This window comes from Lithobates pipiens, unplaced genomic scaffold (genome assembly GCF_037356315.1).
Source record: "Lithobates pipiens isolate NorthernLeopardFrog02 unplaced genomic scaffold, aLitPip1_a1.2 Scaffold_8, whole genome shotgun sequence".
Classification (NCBI taxonomy): domain Eukaryota; kingdom Metazoa; phylum Chordata; class Amphibia; order Anura; family Ranidae; genus Lithobates; species Lithobates pipiens.
Genome location: NW_027507903.1, coordinates 539142601 through 539162208, shown reverse-complemented (window position 1 = coordinate 539162208; position 19608 = coordinate 539142601). Strand labels below are relative to the sequence as shown.

The 19608-nt window shown below is 42.6% G+C and overlaps 1 protein-coding gene across 1 annotated transcript in view; it reads left to right on the top strand.

Annotated features, from left to right (window-relative positions):
• ELMOD3 (ELMO domain containing 3) overlaps positions 1 to 19128 on the top strand; it is a 50488-nt gene extending 31360 nt beyond the window's left edge. Inside the window, exons 8-13 of the mRNA XM_077469688.1 lie at positions 1612 to 1735; positions 6545 to 6667; positions 7095 to 7225; positions 7907 to 7983; positions 10930 to 11057; positions 14458 to 19128. Coding sequence (XP_077325814.1) covers positions 1612 to 1735; positions 6545 to 6667; positions 7095 to 7225; positions 7907 to 7983; positions 10930 to 11057; positions 14458 to 14678 — 804 coding nt within the window. The 3' untranslated portion in view covers positions 14679 to 19128. The remainder of the gene's footprint in view (positions 1 to 1611; positions 1736 to 6544; positions 6668 to 7094; positions 7226 to 7906; positions 7984 to 10929; positions 11058 to 14457) is intronic.
• The last annotated feature ends 480 nt before the right edge of the window (positions 19129 to 19608 follow it).

The window sequence follows — 19608 nt, the reverse complement described above, 5'->3', positions numbered from 1 at the left end:
CTGTGCTATGTGTTGGATGTCCAATGTGCCCCTGTGCCTTTAAGGCAGATTGGGCTACCACCAGCCCCACCTGCCCCTTATCTATCCATTAGAATGCATGTGCTTCCATTGTGCAAACTCTCATAAATTTAGAAGGTTAGGACTGTGATACAGGGTGCTATCAAGAGGCCTTGGAGCTTATGCATGCATTGGCACACATTTGCAAACTAAACTCCTGTTTTTAACGCATACTATTGGACAGGTTCATGCGGTTGGTAAGCAGACTGGATGGTGATGATATTCACATTTTTTGAGATGCACCTGTACATGATTGTTCAGTCTTACTTTGTTTAAACAACAGGTATGCTTTTTAAAGCAAAACCCCAACCAGTGTAAGTATCTGAATTTGACCTGGCATCAGGTTATTGCAATGCCTATGCAGCAGAGCTCATGCTGGGGAAGGGAGAAGCCACACACGAGTCATTCATTTGTGTCACAGTGCCTCTATTCATGCCACCCCCTATATGGTTAATGAATAGATTCATGCAAATCGTGAATCTATCCATGTCCTCCGCAGTCACCTCCTATTCATGCGTCCGTCCCTTTCAGGGCACTGGGCCCACGAATTACAGTGGCGGGGTGTTGTTTTTTTTTTTTGCAGCACCTGATTAGAGCCATAGGCTCTTATAGGCTTCAAAATAGGGTGGACTTGTGGCACAGAGCATTGCTCTCGGAGCCCACCCAGATGTGTTAGAAAAGCAAATGAATATTCGCTTTTTCTAACACTGAATCGCCTCTCCGCCAATAAGGAAGTGCGAGTCTTTTACCCGTTTCCCGATTGCCTGAAAGGTTAGGAGATCTCAAAAGGGAAGAGGACACAGGCTGAGGCAGGCATCTGGCAGCCTCTCCTGTCACATTGTCCGATGTGCCTGCTGATCCCCACCGCCGATAGGGTAAGTGCTGGTGGACTGGCAGACAACGGGGGGCCAGGTGTGGTTGTCCGCCCCCCCCCCCCCCATACGACAAAACCACCAGCTACCACTTCACAGTGCTCAAATGCTAGCAAGGGACACGCATATAGGAGATAGAGTAGAGTTACTGGGGGATGACTTCATCAGTCTGCTGCTTCTCCTTTTACTGTCAGATCACAGGTTGTGAGAGGGACAAGGCAGCAGAGAAAACGAATGTGTTCATCTGTCCTACCAGATAGGGCTGTGCTGTGTTGTAAATCTCAGGACTGAGTGGACAGAAACGCAGATCCTTTGTAGGATGAAACAACTCCCTTGTATAGGTTTCATCTATTTTCAGCTGTTTGTCTTGAGTTTAGCTCTAACATCTAATGGTAAATGTCACATCACATAGTAATGACTGAGGAACTCGCATTGGGTTGTCCCATATTGTGTGGTTTTTTTTTTTTTTTTTTTTTTTTTTACTTTTCAGCAATGTTTATAATGTACATAGTGAACTGTGCCTTTCATGCATGCAGTTTCTCACTTCCCTGGCCAAGGTCTAAGAATGAGTAGTACACGAAGTGAAACCAATATATCATACCTACAAATGCTCCTTTCCTTTCCTCTTTGCAGTGTGGTGTCTCCCCTGTATGTCTGACCAATTGTTCATTTCCTTCTCCAGAAAAGGATCCAGCCCACGGTGCGGCGCACTGGCCTCTCTGCAATCACTCACCTTCTGTTCGGACCACCGCGGCTTAATAGAGACCTCCACGCAGAGAGAGACTTAGTGCTGGCAATAGCACAGTGTAGGTGTTGTGTTTGGTGTAGGCCAAAGGCTTGTTTGCTTATGCGCAATTTTCAGATGTTACGCTTGGTGATTTCCCCATCCAGGTGTGAAGAAAATCCCTCAGAGAACTTATGGGAAAGGGAAACATGTCACTTAACCAGTTAGGGGAAAGGGGGTTCATCTACTAAAGGAGTAGAGCATATTTACTTTGCAATTTTCACTTCTCTTCATGAATGAGTTGAAGCTGTGACAGTTTTTTTTTTTTATATATATTTCTCACACATGATTGGGTATTCTTTGCAAAGTAAATATTCAGGTAGTCTCACCCCATTCATTAGGCTAAGTGAATATTTTCATTTTGCAAAGTGAACATGATCTACTCCTTCAGTAAATCATTCGTGCTGTGTTTGGCTTTCAGCTTATGGGAAATGCACTTTGCAGTAAGGGTACAGACAGGCATCTACCTGATTCCCACTGGGAGGATGCCTTGTATAACTAATACAGGAGAGCCAAATGTGACAGCTGAGCATCAAATATAATAAATGGCGGCTCCGTCTCCAACTTGCATTGTGCAGACAGCAGATTGTCCAAGCTCAAAAGACAGAATAAAATTCCCCTACGAACACCAGGTGATATAGAATTGACAATACTCAATACTGTGCACTCTGAAGAATTTTAGTTCTGGGGACAACTGTCCAAGAAGGAATTCCGCTGTAGTGTCATATTTTGCTCCCCATCGTAGAATGCTCCGGAAGTGACGTTGCGGCCAGAAATTTCGCACTGTACATGTGCGATGCGTTCCAAACACTTGCGCCATGTGTTCCAAAGGATTTGCGACAATGCAGATGAGTGAAACCGTCAGACAATGTCACGGAAGTGAGGGGAGGTAATCCCCTCCTGAGCCACGGTTACCCGCTCTCTCTCCGCCGTTCTCCGCTCTGTCTAGAGTTAACATCATGATTACCTCGCCTCACTTCCGTGACATTATCTGAAGATTTCCACTGAACGGCATTGTCGCAAATCCTCTGGAACGCATGGCGCAAGTGTTTGTAACGCATTGCACATGTGCAGTGCGGAATTTCTGGCCGCAACGTCACTTCCGGAGCATTCTACGATGGGGAGCAAAATATGACACTACACCGCCTCCCTTTTGGAGATTTCCTCCAACTTCCTGTAATTGACAGGACATAGTATTAAATGCAAAATCAGTCAGCGCAAAACAAAAACCTTCTGTTTTAAAGTATAAGTAACGGAGCAGCTGAACACTAAAGGTAAATATAACAAAAACCTCAAAGAAACATCATAAACAGAGCAGTGCAGCGCTGAAACAAACCCCCCTATTAGTTCTATATAAAGTCTCTCAAGATAAACAACAACATAAAAAGGAAAATGATACAAAGTGAATGAACAGTCTATGATGGTACTGATCGACAGTCCTTCATTCTTCTCAGTGGATAGAATGCATACTGATATCCTTAATCACCAGAGAACAGGAGCTCCCACCACCAGACAGCCAAACCGCTCACCTTAAAGAATTGACCCCTGACTGAACAGGTCAAATGGAGCATTCACCACTGCCAGTGGTCATATACCAGGATTCAGGTGGATCAAAAAGGTGTAACTCGGCTCCTTGGAGATCACAGCGTTGTCATCAATGATGGCTCAAACTCCCCACATGGACATTATAAAATAGAAAAATATATATAGTGCAGACCGTATAGATAAAAAAACTAATTTTATTGCCAAAAGACAGGTACTCACATACAGAGCACTACAACTAGCGCTGGATTATAAGCATGGATGAACGAAGTTTACTTAAACAATGCAGTAAGGTGGTTGCAGTGACATTCCAGGGTCCTCCCGCACGCGTGTCGTCCTAAACGGGACTTCATCAATTGATAGGACATAAAGAGAAATCTCTCCAGTGGGACAGCAAAAAACATTGTTTCTGTGCAGAGTTTGTAATAATATAGGTAGATGAGGCAGTATTATTTGGTCATATACACATCTGCTTTGCAGTGCTACACATAAAATAATAAAAATACTGAGAAGCAAACATTTACAAATGTATTTAAAAAGTCTTAGTAAAAATCACAGAAAATAGATGCTGTCACCTTGCCCATGTGGGACAAAGTGATATTGTCTCTGGAAAGGGCATCCTTTCAGCCCTCATTTATTTACCTTAATCTTACTCCCTCATGGTGAGAATAGCTAGCACTTCTTAGTATGAAAGGAGCATGTGTAAGCACTGTCACATTAGGAAGGGAGTAACTTTGCTGGTCACCAGCACAGGAGATCTCCATACTGGCTGCAGGGTAAGCTAGGTGGGGTTGAGCATATGAGGTCAGGGAATGCCATTTATTAAGACATTGTCCTCTTGCTCTGTATTGGTCAGGAGCTGCCTCATTTCCATTGGTTGCTGCCCATAATTATTCCCCATTTCCTGACAGCTTTTATTTGAAGGGGCTAGCACTGTGGGACTGATCGCTAATGTCAACTGCTGGGTTGAGTATTGCGTGCTGCACACACTCTTTACCACCATACAGTGTCAAGAAAGTATCTCCCCTCTACTGCACCTGTTGCGCAGAGCCACCTACAACTTGGATCTTTTTTTTTTCCCCTCTGCCTGCTACAGTGATGTAGGTCACCTCTGGTAATCCAACCCTGGCAGTTATTGACTCTCATCTTCTACCCATCTGTCTGTGTTTCATGTGTACATGGAGCCTTGCCTCTTACCCTGAGCTTATCTGCATTGTGGCTACAGTGTGTCCGGTTTTAGACCCATGGAAAGAGTTGCACTGCAATGGGTGCCCCCAGCTCACCTTCCACTAATGGATTGTAGGTTGTTTACAGCGCTCCCACTTATGATGCCAGGTCTGCAGCCTGGAGTCATGTTGTCCTCTACAATGAGAATCTCTGCTGTTGGGTGTAGCTAGGTCCTGTGGCCAGCTTACACCTCATACACACTAGTAGTTTTGTTTTTCTTTCAACGCAGTAGGGCTGAAGGGAAAAACAACTGACAGCTTAGGAGTAGCCGCTGTACTATCTATCTGACTTTAGTATGGCGATTCCCCCCTGCTATTCTATTGTGTTCTGACAGGGAGACGGTCCCCCTGCCAGAACACTCCGGTCAGCTCTCTCAGCCATTGACTGAGAGTGCTGATTGGGAGCCGGGCGGCAGACCTTTTTCAGTCATGCCCCTTCGACAGAAGCCAGCCAGATCCAAGTACACACGTGCCGATTGTTGGCTGGTTTCTATTGAACTGGTCAATGCTGCCCGACATTCGGCCCATGTGTATGAGGGTAGTGTCTGCCTTTCACTTTATCCAGGACATTGTTCTCTCATCCTGATGTCTGGCTCTGATTCATGAAAAGTAAATTTTCCTCCATTACCTAGATGTGTGGTTCAGGCTGTGTGGGACTATCTTTCAGCCACTGCTTTCACAAAGGCTGGTTCTTTTTTGTCACTTCAGATGGTCCCTGGAAGGACGCCCTTGCTTCATTTCTCCTTTTCTAGGTTGCTCAGATAGACCATCATTCAAGGTTTGGGTCGTTCTCCCCACCTGGTCTGTTCATATGAGCTCTATGTTCTATCACATTGACTTTTCTGCTTCAACTGATGCCAGCTTCAAGCATATGGTCCATTAGGTGGCCCTTTGAGTTGACAACCCCAGTTCTGTTGTGTCAGCTGGGCCTGCTAGCTTTGCTGCATTGCCCACACCTCAGTTGAACTGTTTTTCCACGTTATGAAGATTTTTGAGACTTCTATGCCCTTCAATGGACAAGAAAGAAAAACGGATTTCTTTACTGTATATCTCTTTTCTTGGAGTGCATTTATAGATACAGGTCCTACCACTCTGTGCCTATGAGCATGCTCTCTGTATTAATTTGCAAAAATGTAGTTTTGGCCAGCATGGTTGAAGTGATTACTTGTTGTGCCAGAAAGGTCCGGCTGCTGTGTATGCTGTAATACAGTGCAGCAGCTTGTGTATACAATAGCTGTGCTCTGTTCCAGGGCAGAGTCGCACACTCTTCACTTTTGTGGCTGCAAAGAAACAGAGATGGTCATGTGGTATATCGGCCATTCAGGAAGCACCTTGTATTTTTATAAATCAATAGAAGACATTTTCAATTAATGGAGGTGGAGAGGCGGGCGGTCCCATCAGAGAATGCCTCCTAAGAAGTTTATTTCATTTTAGCCATGCTGACCTAAGCTACTTTGTTTCCAGTGACTTAAAAAAAAAAAAAAAAGAGTTCTGGTTTAAGATTTCTGGTGTCCTTCAATTGACTCCAAGAAAAAAAAAGTATGTTGTGTACAAAAATCCCATTAGCCTTCAAACACCGATAGTCCTAAGGCCAGCGTGTTTTGATGGTCTGCTTTGTTTACACTACTATACTATCACTACTATAATTAGTGGAGGATATTTGAGCCAATTCTTGCTATCCATTTTGCAAAAACAAAGCTTAAGGGCCCGTTTACATCATAACAAAGTGTGCTGCAATTCACATGTTTATGGGCACTGAGGCCCATTGCATTAGGCAGCCTATTTAAAAGGAATGTCCTGGCAACACACCAAAACATGGATTCTGTATGATTTTTAAGCACAGGGCAACATAATGCATAAAATATATGCATCAAAATGTTGTAGTGTTATAGTGCAGGTGTGTTGCAAAGCATTTTAGATGTGTGTTGGGGTAAAATTAAATGTACAGTGCATCGCAGCGAACATCTACAATGTGTTACCATGGTGAACGTTCTGGTGTGCCTGAGCTTTAAGAATGTATGAGAAGCAGATGTTTTACAATATTTTTTTCATTTCTTACTCAGGTCCAATGGACAGCAGTCAACAAGTTCATGTTAGAGTCCTTCAGACCATATACAAGAAGATGACAGGCGCCCGCTTTGACTGCCCTTTATATGGATCACACTGGGAGCAATTAGGATTCCAAGGTGAAACGGCAGTTATTCTATCTATTGGTTTATATAGTGGGGTAATGTCTTCTGTAGAGCTGTTCAAAGTGAGGGGCTGTTGATGACAACATATGCATACACTTGAAACTCTGCTCACCGACCACTGCCTGAACATCCATGCAGTCCTTTAAATCTCAACTCCAAGCAGCTACAGAAAACACAGATCATTACAGCAATGTGTTAATTAAAATAAATTATCAAAATTATATATAGAGATATCTTGAGATAATTTATTTTTATTTTATCTTTTCTCTCTCTCATAGGCTTGGTATACAAACTTTTGTTTGCTACATTAAGGAGATGTCCTGGGCAGCTATTTTTTAATTGAAGTGCTATGACCATATCATCACGATGTGCTCCTGTGAACAGTCAGTCTGTAACCATGCACATACTCCTTCCCTTGCAGGTCTGGATCCTGGAACAGACTTGAGAGCTGCAGGTCTGCTCGGTCTGATGCATCTTCTGTACATGGTGATGGAGCCAAAAACACTGCCCCTGGCACATGATATCTTCCGGCTGTCACAGCACCACACACAGGTCTCTATGGTCCTTACTGTGCATAGATATTGATTAATGCCTATGACTACTAAAGCAGGGCTATCACATATTGTTGTTTTCTTCCGAGCTATAGGGATTTGTTTATATAAATGGCAAGAGGGATCACAGTTTTATTATGGGGGGAAAATCTATGCAGGTAAATAGCACCGTGCACATCTTATTGAACAGTGATCACCCATTTGTGTGATCCACCTAACTTCTTGTGAATTGTGGTTCCCAGTTACTGGGTATGATGACTAATGAAGATGGAGGTCACAATGCACATGCGCTTAGGTAAAGTTATCAATACGGGGATTTATTATATTACTAGGGTGATGTCACCGTCATGTTTTTTTATTTGTTCATTTGTCTGGCTGCAGTTTTAAACATTGTGTATTTTTACCACCGAAAGTTTGAGGTGTAAGTGAGCCCCTTTATTGGCTAACTTGAGTTATTAAAAATGCAAAGTTTATCCCTAAAGAACCACTTGCATTCACAGTCAAGTCATTATTTCCTCTGTGAACTGTCAATCAGTAGTGTAGATATCAGATCATATGGTAAGAAAAACAGCAGATTGGCCAACTGTCATCTCATGTTTGCATCATGTAGAAAATGATAATACACAATGTGCATTAGTACTACATGATTCTTATTTGTGTAACTCTCTTGTCTCTTGTCCAGAATTTTCCCTTCTGTATAATGTCCATAAACATCACCAGGATATGTATACAGACCCTGAGAGAGGAGCGGGTGTCAAGGTGAGCAGTTTAAATGGGTGCGTCAGGCTTCATTCATACTTACGGATGGAGCGGACTCCAATTACATGTGCAAACCCCGGTGGTTAGCTACAGGAGGCAGACCCATTGAAAGCAATGGAAGGCTGCTGCCTCCCGCTGCTAATTGTGGCCGCTCACATGTTGGAGTGATCACCTGCGAGTGCTTGACCCTGGACATTGACAGTATGCTTCCAGGGCTGATCACCCACAGGCGATCACTCCATGAGCAATTACACGCAAGTGGCTGCAATTAGCTGCAGTAGCCGGCAGCCTCCTATTGCTTTCAATGGGGCTGCCTCATACAGCTATTCACCGGGAACCCCGATTGGGGTACTCGCATGTAATCCGTGTCAGTCCCATTCACAAGTGTGAATGGGGCCTTATACAGTTCATGGGCTTGTGGGGGACCCCCTTCCAAAATCACTGACATGGAGTCTCCCCAACTTTCCCCCATCCCCTTATGCAGCTATAACAGCCTCTGCCCATTTGGTAATATTTTTGAGTGTATCTGTGAGAATGTGTGCCCATTCAGCCAAAAGAGCAGTTGTGAGGTCAGGTACTGATGTTGCATGAGAAGACCTGGCTCACAGTTGACGATCCAACACATCCCATAGGTGTTTAACAGGGTTGGAGTTGGGCCACTCAAATTCCTCCACACCAAACTCATCAAACCATGTCTTTTATGAAGCTGGCTTTGTACATAGGAGTACAGCCATGATGGAACAGCTAAGGGCCTTCCCCAAGGTTATAAGTGTACTATTGTCTAAAATGTCTTTGTATACTGTAGTATTATCAATAACCTTCACTGGAAATACCTGAGCTCAATCATTTAGAGTGTTGTCCACACACCTTTGACCATATAGTCTTTGGTGTCTGACTCAAGGATGTGCTATCAGACCATTTGGGTGAAGTTATAAGTTATCTTTGTGTAGATTTCACTGGCATGACATTTGAATAAAATTGAAAACAATTCCCTCCCCGTGCAACTGAAAACACAGGGCCCCCTCTAGTGGCTAATCTCTAAATCTCTCTAACAGAAGAAGAAGCATTACTACATGTGAAAGGCACATTAAAAATTATTGGAAGTTTAACCACTTGCCGCCTGCCCTATAGGCAATTGACGGTGGCAAAGTGGTTGCATAATCCTGATCGGACATCATATGACGTGATCAGGATTATGAGCCGCTGCGCGCCCCCGGGGGCGCGCATTGCGGCAATCGTTGTTGCGGGGTGTCAGTCTGACACACTGCAACTACGATCTCGGTAAAGAGTCTCCGACTGAGACTCTTTGCCACGTGATCAGCCGTGTCCAATCACGGCTGATTACAGTGTAAATAGGAAGAGCCGGTGATCGGCTTTTCCTCACTCGAGTCTGTCAGACGCGAGTAGAGGAGAGCCGATCGGCTGCTTCCCTGACGGGGGGGGGGGGGGGTCTGTGCTGATCGATTATCAGCACAGCCCCCCCGAGGATGCCCACACTGGACCACCAGGGACGCCACCAGACCTCCAGGGATGCCCAGCAAAAGGTAATCCTCCCTAGACCACCAGGGATGCCAGTCAGTGCCACAATGGATGCCAATCAGTGCCCATAATGGATGCCAATCAGTGCCCACAATGGGCATCACTGATTGGCATGCATTATTGTTTGGCACTGATTGGCATCCATTAGTACAGTATAACATAATACAATGCCGCCTATGAGTGCCCACCTGTGCCGCCTATGAGTGCCCACCTGTGCCGCCTATGAGTGCCCACCTGTGCCGCCTATGAGTGCCCACCTGTGCCGCCTATGAGTGCCCACCTGTGCCGCCTATGAGTGCCCACCCATGCCCATCTGTGCCGCCTATCGATGCCCATCTGTGCTGCCCATCCGTGCCAGCTATCGGTGCCAATCCGTGCCAGCTATCAGTGCCAATTTGTGCCACCTATCAGTGCCCATCCGTGTCGCCCATCAGTGCCACCCATCAGTGCCGCCTATCAGTGTCCATTAGTGCCACTTCATTGGTGCCACACTATTGGTGCCCATCAGTGTAGCCCCATCAGTGCCCATCAGTGAAGGAGAAAACGTACTTATTTACAAAGTTTTGAAACTGAAACAAAAAAAACATTTTTTTTCAAAATTTTCGGTATTTTTTTATTTGTAGCGCAAAAAATAAAAACCGTAGAGGTTTCAAATACCACCAAAAGAAAGCTCTATTTGTGGGAAAAAATTATGAAAAATTTAATTTGGGTACAGTGTAGCATGACCGCGCAATTGTCATTCAAAGTGCGACAGTGCTGAAAGCTCAAAATTTGGTCTGGGCAGGAAGGTGTTTAAGTGCCCGGTATTGAAGTGGTTAAAGAGGAAGTAAACCCTAATGAGTTTACTTCCTCTTTCATTCCCTGCAAAGGCAAAGCACAATGGACTACTATGCATCACATAGCAGTCCATTATGTGTCACTTACCTGACACAGGAGCCAGCGAAGTCACCGCTATCCCCTGTAGTCTGAAGCATCCATCTTCTCGGTGGGGTCTCGCTGCTCCGCCGCTGTCATTCGGCGAAGCCACGATGACGTCACTCCCGCGCATGTGCACGGGAGCCGGCACGCGCGGCATCTCGGTCGTTGAAGATGCCGCGATCAGTGCACCTGCGCGCCGCTGTCTACGGTGCATGCGCCGTAGACAGCGGTGCCTGTCTTCGGGCAAATATCTCCTAAACCGTATAGGTTTAGGAGATATTTCTTGGACCTACAGGTAAACCTTAATCTAGGCTTACCTGTAGGTCAAAGTGTGTTGTAAGGGTTTACAACAACTTTAATTCTGCAATAATAATTGAACTTATGCAAATGGTAAAAACACATACTGCCGATTAGGAAGGAACCATTTATACAGAAATATGTGGCACGTACTATACTTGCATGTATGAATATCTGAAATTAATTTTACAGGGAGTGCAACCGGAGACAGCAAGTCTTTGCTGTACTGAATGATCTCTATGTGGCCATTTTCTACCACCTCTACCATGTGTGGAAGACACAGAACAAAACCATCAGTGACTCTGGCTTCATCCTCAAAGGTGAGTTTTATTGTACTGTATTTTCTGTGATGGGGTACATGTCTGTGTAGGTAGTAAGTGTCTACAGAAAAATATACACTGATCTTCCATAGCATTATAAACACTGCGCAGTAAAGTCAATAACTTTACTTTTCTTGTTACAATGGCACCTGAAAGTGTGTGGTATGTATTGGGCAGCAAGTGCATGGGCAGGAGTGATGTCATCCCTGCCTGGCCAATGAAAGCGGCTGTCAGTGGCTGGGCAGGGAGCTCAGTGAAGCTGCATCGCTAGAACTGAGGTGAGTATAGTTCTGTTTTAAAGTGGTGTTCCCCCCCAAAATAAAAATATGAGTAAAATAAAAAATAAAAAGATTGGATTTTTTTAACTCGCCTCTAAATGCCTGTTGCTAGGGGGTCCCTCATAGTCTGCCTCCTTCAGTGCCCGACGTCACTTCCCCTCAGCACAGTCAGTCATCACGTGACAGGTCCCAGATGACTGCACAGCGTATCACAGTGCGCGGCGACGCTCGCGCATGCCTGGCTGTGGCGGGTGCCCACAGTAAGAATGTAAGAATGCCGGCGCCGACGAGCGGAGCTTCGTTTTCCCGCATCGCTGGACCCTGGGACAGGTAAGTGTGCGATTTATTAAAAGTCAGCAGCTGCGGTATTTGTAGCTGCTGAGTTTTAATTTTTTTTTTTTTTAAGGGGCACCCCACTTTAAGTCAGCCCTAGAAATGTATTCTTTAACAGTTTAAAGCGGAAGTTTAGCCATAACCATGTGTTAAGAATTATTATTCTTTAACAAAAGAACTTACATTCTACATTAATAATTATGCTACCAAAATGTGTGCTGTAAATTGCCTTCAGCATTGCTCCTTATTCTTTTTGCTGGAGGCCACCATTTTGTTGAAACCAAGAGCAATCTCTTTGGTATCAAAATGTATACATCACTTTCTGTCATTTTAAAATGTGTGCATTTCCAGCCTTGATTGTATGTCTTGGCTCAGTTAGAGAGGAAGGCTGACGTAAAAAGGAGACCCTATCAAGGATTAATAATAAAGCAATAATTCTAGCCCTAGACCAACTCTGTAACTCAAAACATGTAACCAGTAAAAAAATTTAAAGTGTCACCTATGGGGATTTTTAAGTACTGAAGTTTGGCGTCATTCCACGAGCGTGTGCAGTTTTGAAGGGTGACATGTTGGGTATCTATTTACTCGGCGTAACATCATTTTTCACATTTTGCAAAAAAAAAAATGGGCTAACTTTACTGGTGTGTTGTGTTTTTTTTTTAAGCATATAACTTTTTTTTCCCCCAAAAAAACGCATTAGAAAAATTGCTGCGCAAATACTGTGCAAGATAAAAAGTTGCAACAACTGCCATTAGGGTTAGGGTTAACCCTAACCCTAATTATATGTAATTTTCAAGCAAAAAATGTATGATTTTTACATGTAGGCAAGAAATGTCAGAATTGGCCTGGTAGGCACGTGGTTAAATTAACCCCTACCCTGACCCTTATCCTATCCAAATGTACTCATTCCTATTTTAGGACTTTGAGAATTAGGAGGAAGTCATTCTATTCTTTGTAACCTCTGACATGGAGCTTACACATGGTTACATCTTCTGACTCATATATCAGCACTGAAAAAACACTGTTTATATTACAGTATATTAGGTTCTCCAAATAAAAAGCCAGATTATGTAAATGGTGTCGCACATGCTCATCCTCCATATCATTGCTGTATATGTAACATACAGTCATGGCCAATAATAATGACACACCTGCATTTCTGTCGGATAATGCACCACTTCACCAAGAAAATTGTTGAAATTACAAATGTTTAGGCATTCTCGTGTTTTTCATTTGTTTGTATTGGTATGACACAAAAAAGTGGAGAAACAAAAAGCCAAACTTGACACATTCCATGCAAAACTCCAAAAATTGCCTGGACAAAATTGAGACCCTTGATTTGTAATGTTTGGTAGCACACCCCTTGGAAAAAATAACTCAAATCAATTGCTTCAATTCAATTGTAACCATCAATGAGTTTCTTACACCTCTACTGGAATTTTGGACCACTCTTCTTTTCAACTGTTCCAGGTCTCCCAGATTGGAAGGGTTCCTTTTCCCAACTGCTGTTTTTGAGACTTCTCCATGGGTGCTCCATGGGATTTAGATCTGGACTCATTGCTGACCAGTTTAGTACTCTCGGGTGCTTTGTCCTAAACCATTTCTGGGTGCTTTGGGTCATTGTCCTGCTTTCAGTCCCATGACCACTGATGGAGACCCCACTTTCTGACAGTGGGTCCCAATATTGCACCCCAGAATTCTTTGGTAATCTTTAGATTTTATAATCTCTTGCACACGGCCAAGACATCCAGTACCCGAAGCAGCAAAGCAATCCCAACACATCAGTGGACCTCCACCATGTTTGACTGTATTCTTTTCTTGAAAAGCCTCATTTATTTTTCTGAAAACAGTAGAATGATGGGCTTTACCAAAAAGCTGTCATTTTGTTTCATCTGTCCACAGCACATTCTCCCAAAAGGATTTTGGGTTCCTCGGGTAAGTTTTTTGGCAAACTCCAATCTGGCTTTTTCATGTTTTGTGTCAGCAGTGGGGGTTCTCTTGGGTCTCCTACCATAGCATCCCTTTTCATTCAAATGGCGACATATAATGTCACCTGACACAGTTGTACCCTGTGCCTGAAGGTCAGCTTGAGTTTGTCTGGAAGTTGATCAATGTTCTTTATCCACCATTCTAACAGTCCTTCATTGCAATTGTTCTCTTTCATCCACGTCCAGGGAGATTAGCTACAGTGCCATGGGCTGTAAACTTCTTGACAATGTTGCGCACAGTGGACACAGGAACATTAAGAGCTCTGGAGATGAACTTGTAACCTTGAGATTGTCAATGCTTTTCCACAATTTTTGTTCTCAAATACTCAGACAATTCTTTGCTGCTCTTTCTCCTCTACATGCTCCGTGTGGCACACAGACACACAACAGAAAGGTTGAGTCAATTTTTCACCATTTTAACTGGTTGCCAGTGTGATTTTATATATTGTCAGCACTTGTTACTTGATACATGTGAGCTTAATTACAAATTACAGGAGCATCACAAACTTGGAATGCAATTATTTCTTACATTTTGAGAAGGTGCCAATAATTTTTGTCCAGTCCATTTTTGGAGTTTTGCATGGAATGTGTCAGATTTGGCCTTTTGTTTCTCCACTTTTTTGTGCCGTACCAATACAAAAAAAAAGCAATAAACATGAGAATGCCTAAACATTTGTTATTGCAACACTTTTCTGGGTGAAGTGGTGCATTATCTGACAGAAATGCAGGGGTGCCAATATTTTTGGCCATGACTGTACATACAGAAAATATCATAATTTCATCTATTTTTCTCTATTGCAGAACTTGAGACATTTGCCAAGAGAAGGCCTAAAGATCTTTTACGCCAGCTGGAGGCATATATCAAAGAGCGCCCTTTGCCTAAAGATCTACCCCTGGAAATCTGGGCCCAGCACTCCTCGGAGCAGCGGATCTCCAGCCATGAGGGCAGTAACGGACAGGCTGGGGGGATGTGTTTCACCGGGGTGTGTGAGCAACAGGTGCAGGAGGACCGTCTCATTTGAAGCCACCTCTGAGCATGCTGGAGGCATGAAGGTGTATGTGATCACCAATGTTGGCTATGTAAGCCACGCGCCATCCATGTTGTGCATTGGGTGTAACTGCCAGGAATGTGGACTGCAGATAAAAAAGCACCATTTGTGTACTGCTTAAATAGAGCCTAGTTTATAGCTCATGTGTACCACATGTAAAACCTAAGCTGCAGATCACGTCTGACGTGACTAACGTTATATACTCAGGGCATATCACCCAGGCTGATTCCAGTATGGAAACACTTAGGCACAAAGAAAACAGCAAGGATGCCAGCATATAATATAGAAGCTGGAGATCAGTAGCTAAGCTAATAGTGTAGGCAGCAAGGCTAATATGAGAGTGGTGGTGATGGATCAAGCAGTGAATAGTAATACTGAGGCCATTTACAATACATTAACCAGTGGCCATGCATGTCATACTACCATGTCTGCTGGCATTCCTGGGGTATGGTGCATGCTGTAGCCAAGCCATTCAGGTAGAGGGTTGTAGATGGCAACACTTCCCTTGCTTCCTGTTACAGAATGGCACAAACCACTGAAAAGGTGATTGGTGGAGGTGGTACTGTTTCATTTTACTGAACTCTAATTCTAAGCTACCCAAGTTCTCTTGTCTGTAAGCTCTAAGCAATAGGCATTTGTGAGATCTGTAGTTAAGAATCCTATAACAGACGGAATGTAAGCTTAAGGACACAGTACACTAGGGTATCAGCTAGGTGCTCTCTCTTCTGCATCTAGTGTATCAGCTAGGTGCCCACTCTTCTGTGTCTAGGGTTTTAGCTAGGTGCCCCCTCTTCTGTACAGCATATGTACAAAGCGGGGTGGCACAGCTTCAATAAAGCAAACCTGTCATTACAAAAAAGCAAGTGCAGCGTAAGCCTCAGTCACACTAGCCGCACATACCTACATACGTGCAGTGTACCTAAACGTGCATTTCACATGGTAACTGATGATGTCATGCTTTAGTGCAGAACACATTTACCTGTTTTGCGCAAAGGAGCCAAAAATTTATTTTAAGTGAGGACAGGTCATGCAGCTTGTTATTAGCGGATGTCGATAAAAATGATTGTCCTGCAAATCATTCTCTGTGGGCAGTTTTTAAGACATGTCAATGCATGCAATGTGGTGCCAGTTGTGTGTATATGAAGTTATGAATAGCCAGCAGTAATCTAAGATGTCTGGCTCTGTTGACAGTGCAGATAATTAAAAACAAGTTACATAAAGTGATCACAAATTGTTGTTCTTGTTGGTTCACTAAAGATCATTCCTTTCATATCAAGATGTTTAAAGATAAATCGTTTTCAGATCTTATTAAAAATGAGCCCATTTATGGCCCAGCTAAATGTTGAGGGTCAATGCTGGAGAAGTATAATGCTGTCCATGTTGGTATATGACCAGTCTGATAAACGGAGCTACCTATGAGAGCTTTTGATCAACTGTGCAGGAAAGATGGAATCCTTAGAATTCCTCTTTTCACCTGCTATGCCAATATACAGTTCATTGTATGTTAGGTAGTGACCCCTTAAGCTTTGAGTAACTCTTACTTAACTCTAGTCAAGAGATGAGCAGGAAATGGGAATTGGCCAAAACTTTAGCCAAACTTTACAAGTCTGCCAATCGGTTCTGGTACTTTTTGTTCTTTGGGTGATTATTTAGCTATATATATGCTATCAGGACTGATGCACGTTTTTTGTATATTTCTGTAATAATTAGGCTTGGTGTATAAATATCCTAAGCCTACCTTGGACTTGATTTGAGTAACAATGCAGGTCCAGATGGAAAATCAGTAGTCAAGACAAAGTCTACCAGTTAAATAAGATCTTCAAGAATGAGTCAGATGTCTAAATCTGGGCACAATGAGGGTAGCGATGTGCATTGCAGCCTAGTTATCTTTATCCCAAGCTGGAACTCATATTTACAGCTAGCCTGTTGCTGTGAAAATCTGTGTAGACTTCTGTGGAGCCAACAACGAATTCTGGCTAAATGGAGAGCACTGCACAAGCAGTAAAAGTTTGCTGGCTCTTCAACTTGCAATGCAAAGCTATCTCAGCTAAGGTGAAATCATTATGGCCTGTGCCCTGGTCGAGGGATCTAGCATTCCCAGAGTTCTTCTTTAAATGTAATATAACTTACAAGTAGATGTACTCTTAGGCTTGTCTGTTTTGCACAATTAAAAAAAATGAATTGCCTTGCAAGCCCTCTTTATAGTGGACTTAATAGGTCCCTTAAGAAAAGTAAAACTGGGGGTTGATGAAAACCTTGAATGTTTGAATAAATGTTTGTTCTATTTGCTGTTGTAGGGGCCCAAATGTACTCAATAACACTGTAGGCCTGAGCAAGTGTGTGTGAAAAGTAAGTGTAAATTAACTGAGAGATGCGAATTTCAGGAGCTAAAAGTGGAAAATCAGGAACAGAAATATATATATTTTGTATACCTCCTAATACATGCACTTTCCCTCATGTCTTGTTTCCTAGTGCTGCAAGTACATACAAAATACCTGACGAGCCCACCAGAAATCCAGTGAGCTCCTAGCCTCTGGCTTAAGCCAGCAACACTGCTTTGCTGCACCGAAATATCGGGCAGTATTGTCAGTCCTGCCTTAGTTCTCCCCTGCTGGACATCAGAATACCTCCCCCTTATGGAGGGTTGTGTAGTCCAAGGGAAGAACTAAGGCAGGACTCACAATGTTGCTTGATATTTCTATACAGCAGAGTCAGTGTGCTATAATGGTACCGCTGTATTTTGGCTGCTCTCTTCCTGTTAAAGATCTGTGTAAAACAACCTTCACACCCACCTATTGCACTACTTTCATTTGTAAACTATCCATCTCACCTACCTACTGCACTACTATCATTTGTAAACCATCCTTCTCACCTACCTACTGCACTACTATCATTTGTAACTTTGTGAAATTATTCAGCAACAGTTCCTCTGTTTTCTACTGAAACATAGAAAAAGCCTTCAGCCAGTGAGCAATGTCCAGAAGCTGAGGACCTCTATCTTAGATCAGTTTGAGTCGAGCTTGGGCACCATTGGTGTGCATGGAGCCCAGCTGAAGGGAATTTCCATGTTGTATCTTGGAAAACCCCTTTCTAAGGCTGAAATCTACTAAGCTTACTTTTAAATCCTTTAAAGTTTTTTAGAGGCTGAGTTATGTCTGGATTTAATTTTTGGGAAGCACTAAAACATTTTCCCATATTGATGACACATTGCCAAATTCTCTAGGGCAGCCATTTTTTTTCTTTTGTGCCCTCCCACATGCAACTCTTTTGCTAAAATCTGTGAAAAATCATGTGTACTGCTATCAACAAACATGATTTGTATTTCTGTGCTGGGTAAGAATCGACAATCTGTTCTGTGTCTGTTGAGCAGTGAGGAAAAAGATGGGAGTTCTCCAGCTATGTGGCCAACGTTTGGCAGTGGCTTCCATTTTCTTTTTTGTTTTTTTGTTTTTTTTAGATAGTGGCGGGTTTTTCCATTTTGATCATTCAAAAGTTGGGCACAGTTGCCCAAAAATAATTGTGTATGCGTGTCCAGTCTGTTGAAAGAGTTTCTACTGGAGAAGACTGGGGAAATGAAGAAAATAATTTGATTGGTGTTAGTGGACAACAAGAACAGTTCTTCTTTTGGCAGGAAGCCTGAAAAAAAGATTCAAGGAAAACAGAGTATTTACTAACAGCAACCAATCAGATTCCAGCAGTCATTTTTAAGTGTGTTTCAGTCAATGGAATGGATGTGCTTTATTGTTACAAATATGCTGTATTTTTTTATGTTCTCCTTTCAACTGTCATTTCCTTTCCTGCCGCTGGAAGGTGACGTAAAGCCAAAAATGGAATAAGTTGGGCTTATTACATTTCAGTTCTCCTAAAATTTCTAAATGAAAGTTCATAGGACTTGTTTAATTTACAAAGTGAAATTGAACACCTGATTCGTTATTGCAGACAAAATCGCTATCTGATTTATTTCTCCAGCTTTATACCATATGCTTGTCGTCTGCTCAATGTAGGACATTTCCAGTAGTGTCCCTTGTGCCAGAAATGTCGTTTATCAATGTGTAATTTTTTTAATTTGTGATAAATAAAATGTAGCCTAAATCCACCAATCAGAATGTAAGCTGTCACTATATGGTGCAGATGAGAGAAAAGCACTTTATAAAAATAGCTGTTGGGGGTAAAGGGATTGGGACCAGATTTTAAGTTATAAAGGAGCTTTTAACATAAAGCTGGAAAATATTTTTTGAACAATGTTATGGAGTTTTAATTAAATGTAAAATTATTTTGGAATACTTTCTGTATGTGATCTGTAGGACATGGACATAGTAACATGATGCTATGTAATATGTGCATGTGCAATAGTGAATCTGTGCATGTTACTTTAAATGAATGCAGCTTTGTACACATTCCCAGAATAAAATGTCTTACAAAACCTTCTTTTTCCTCCTGTTTTCACTCATTATGGAGTATGAATCTCGCATTAAAGAGACAATGTCATGGGTTGATTTACTAAAAGTACAAAATCTAGTGCAGCTCTGCATAGAAATCGGCTTCCAGGTTTTTTTTTTTCAAAGCTTAACCACTTGCCCTCAGGAAGATTTACCCCCCCCCTTTATAACAGGCCATTTTGCGATAAGGCACTGCGTTACTTTAATTGACAATTGCCTGGGCATGCATCACTGTACCCAAATAAGATTTATGTCCTTTTTTTTTTTTACCCACAAATACAGCTTTTTTAATTTATTTTTTTGGTAAAAAAAAATCCCAGTAAGTGTATATTGATTGGTTTGTGCAAAAGTTATAGCATCTACATACTGTGATATTTTTATTTATTTTTTACTAGTAATCAGCAACTTATAGCAGGACTGCAGCGGATAAATTGGACACTGACCCTTTTGAAAACTTTTTGGGG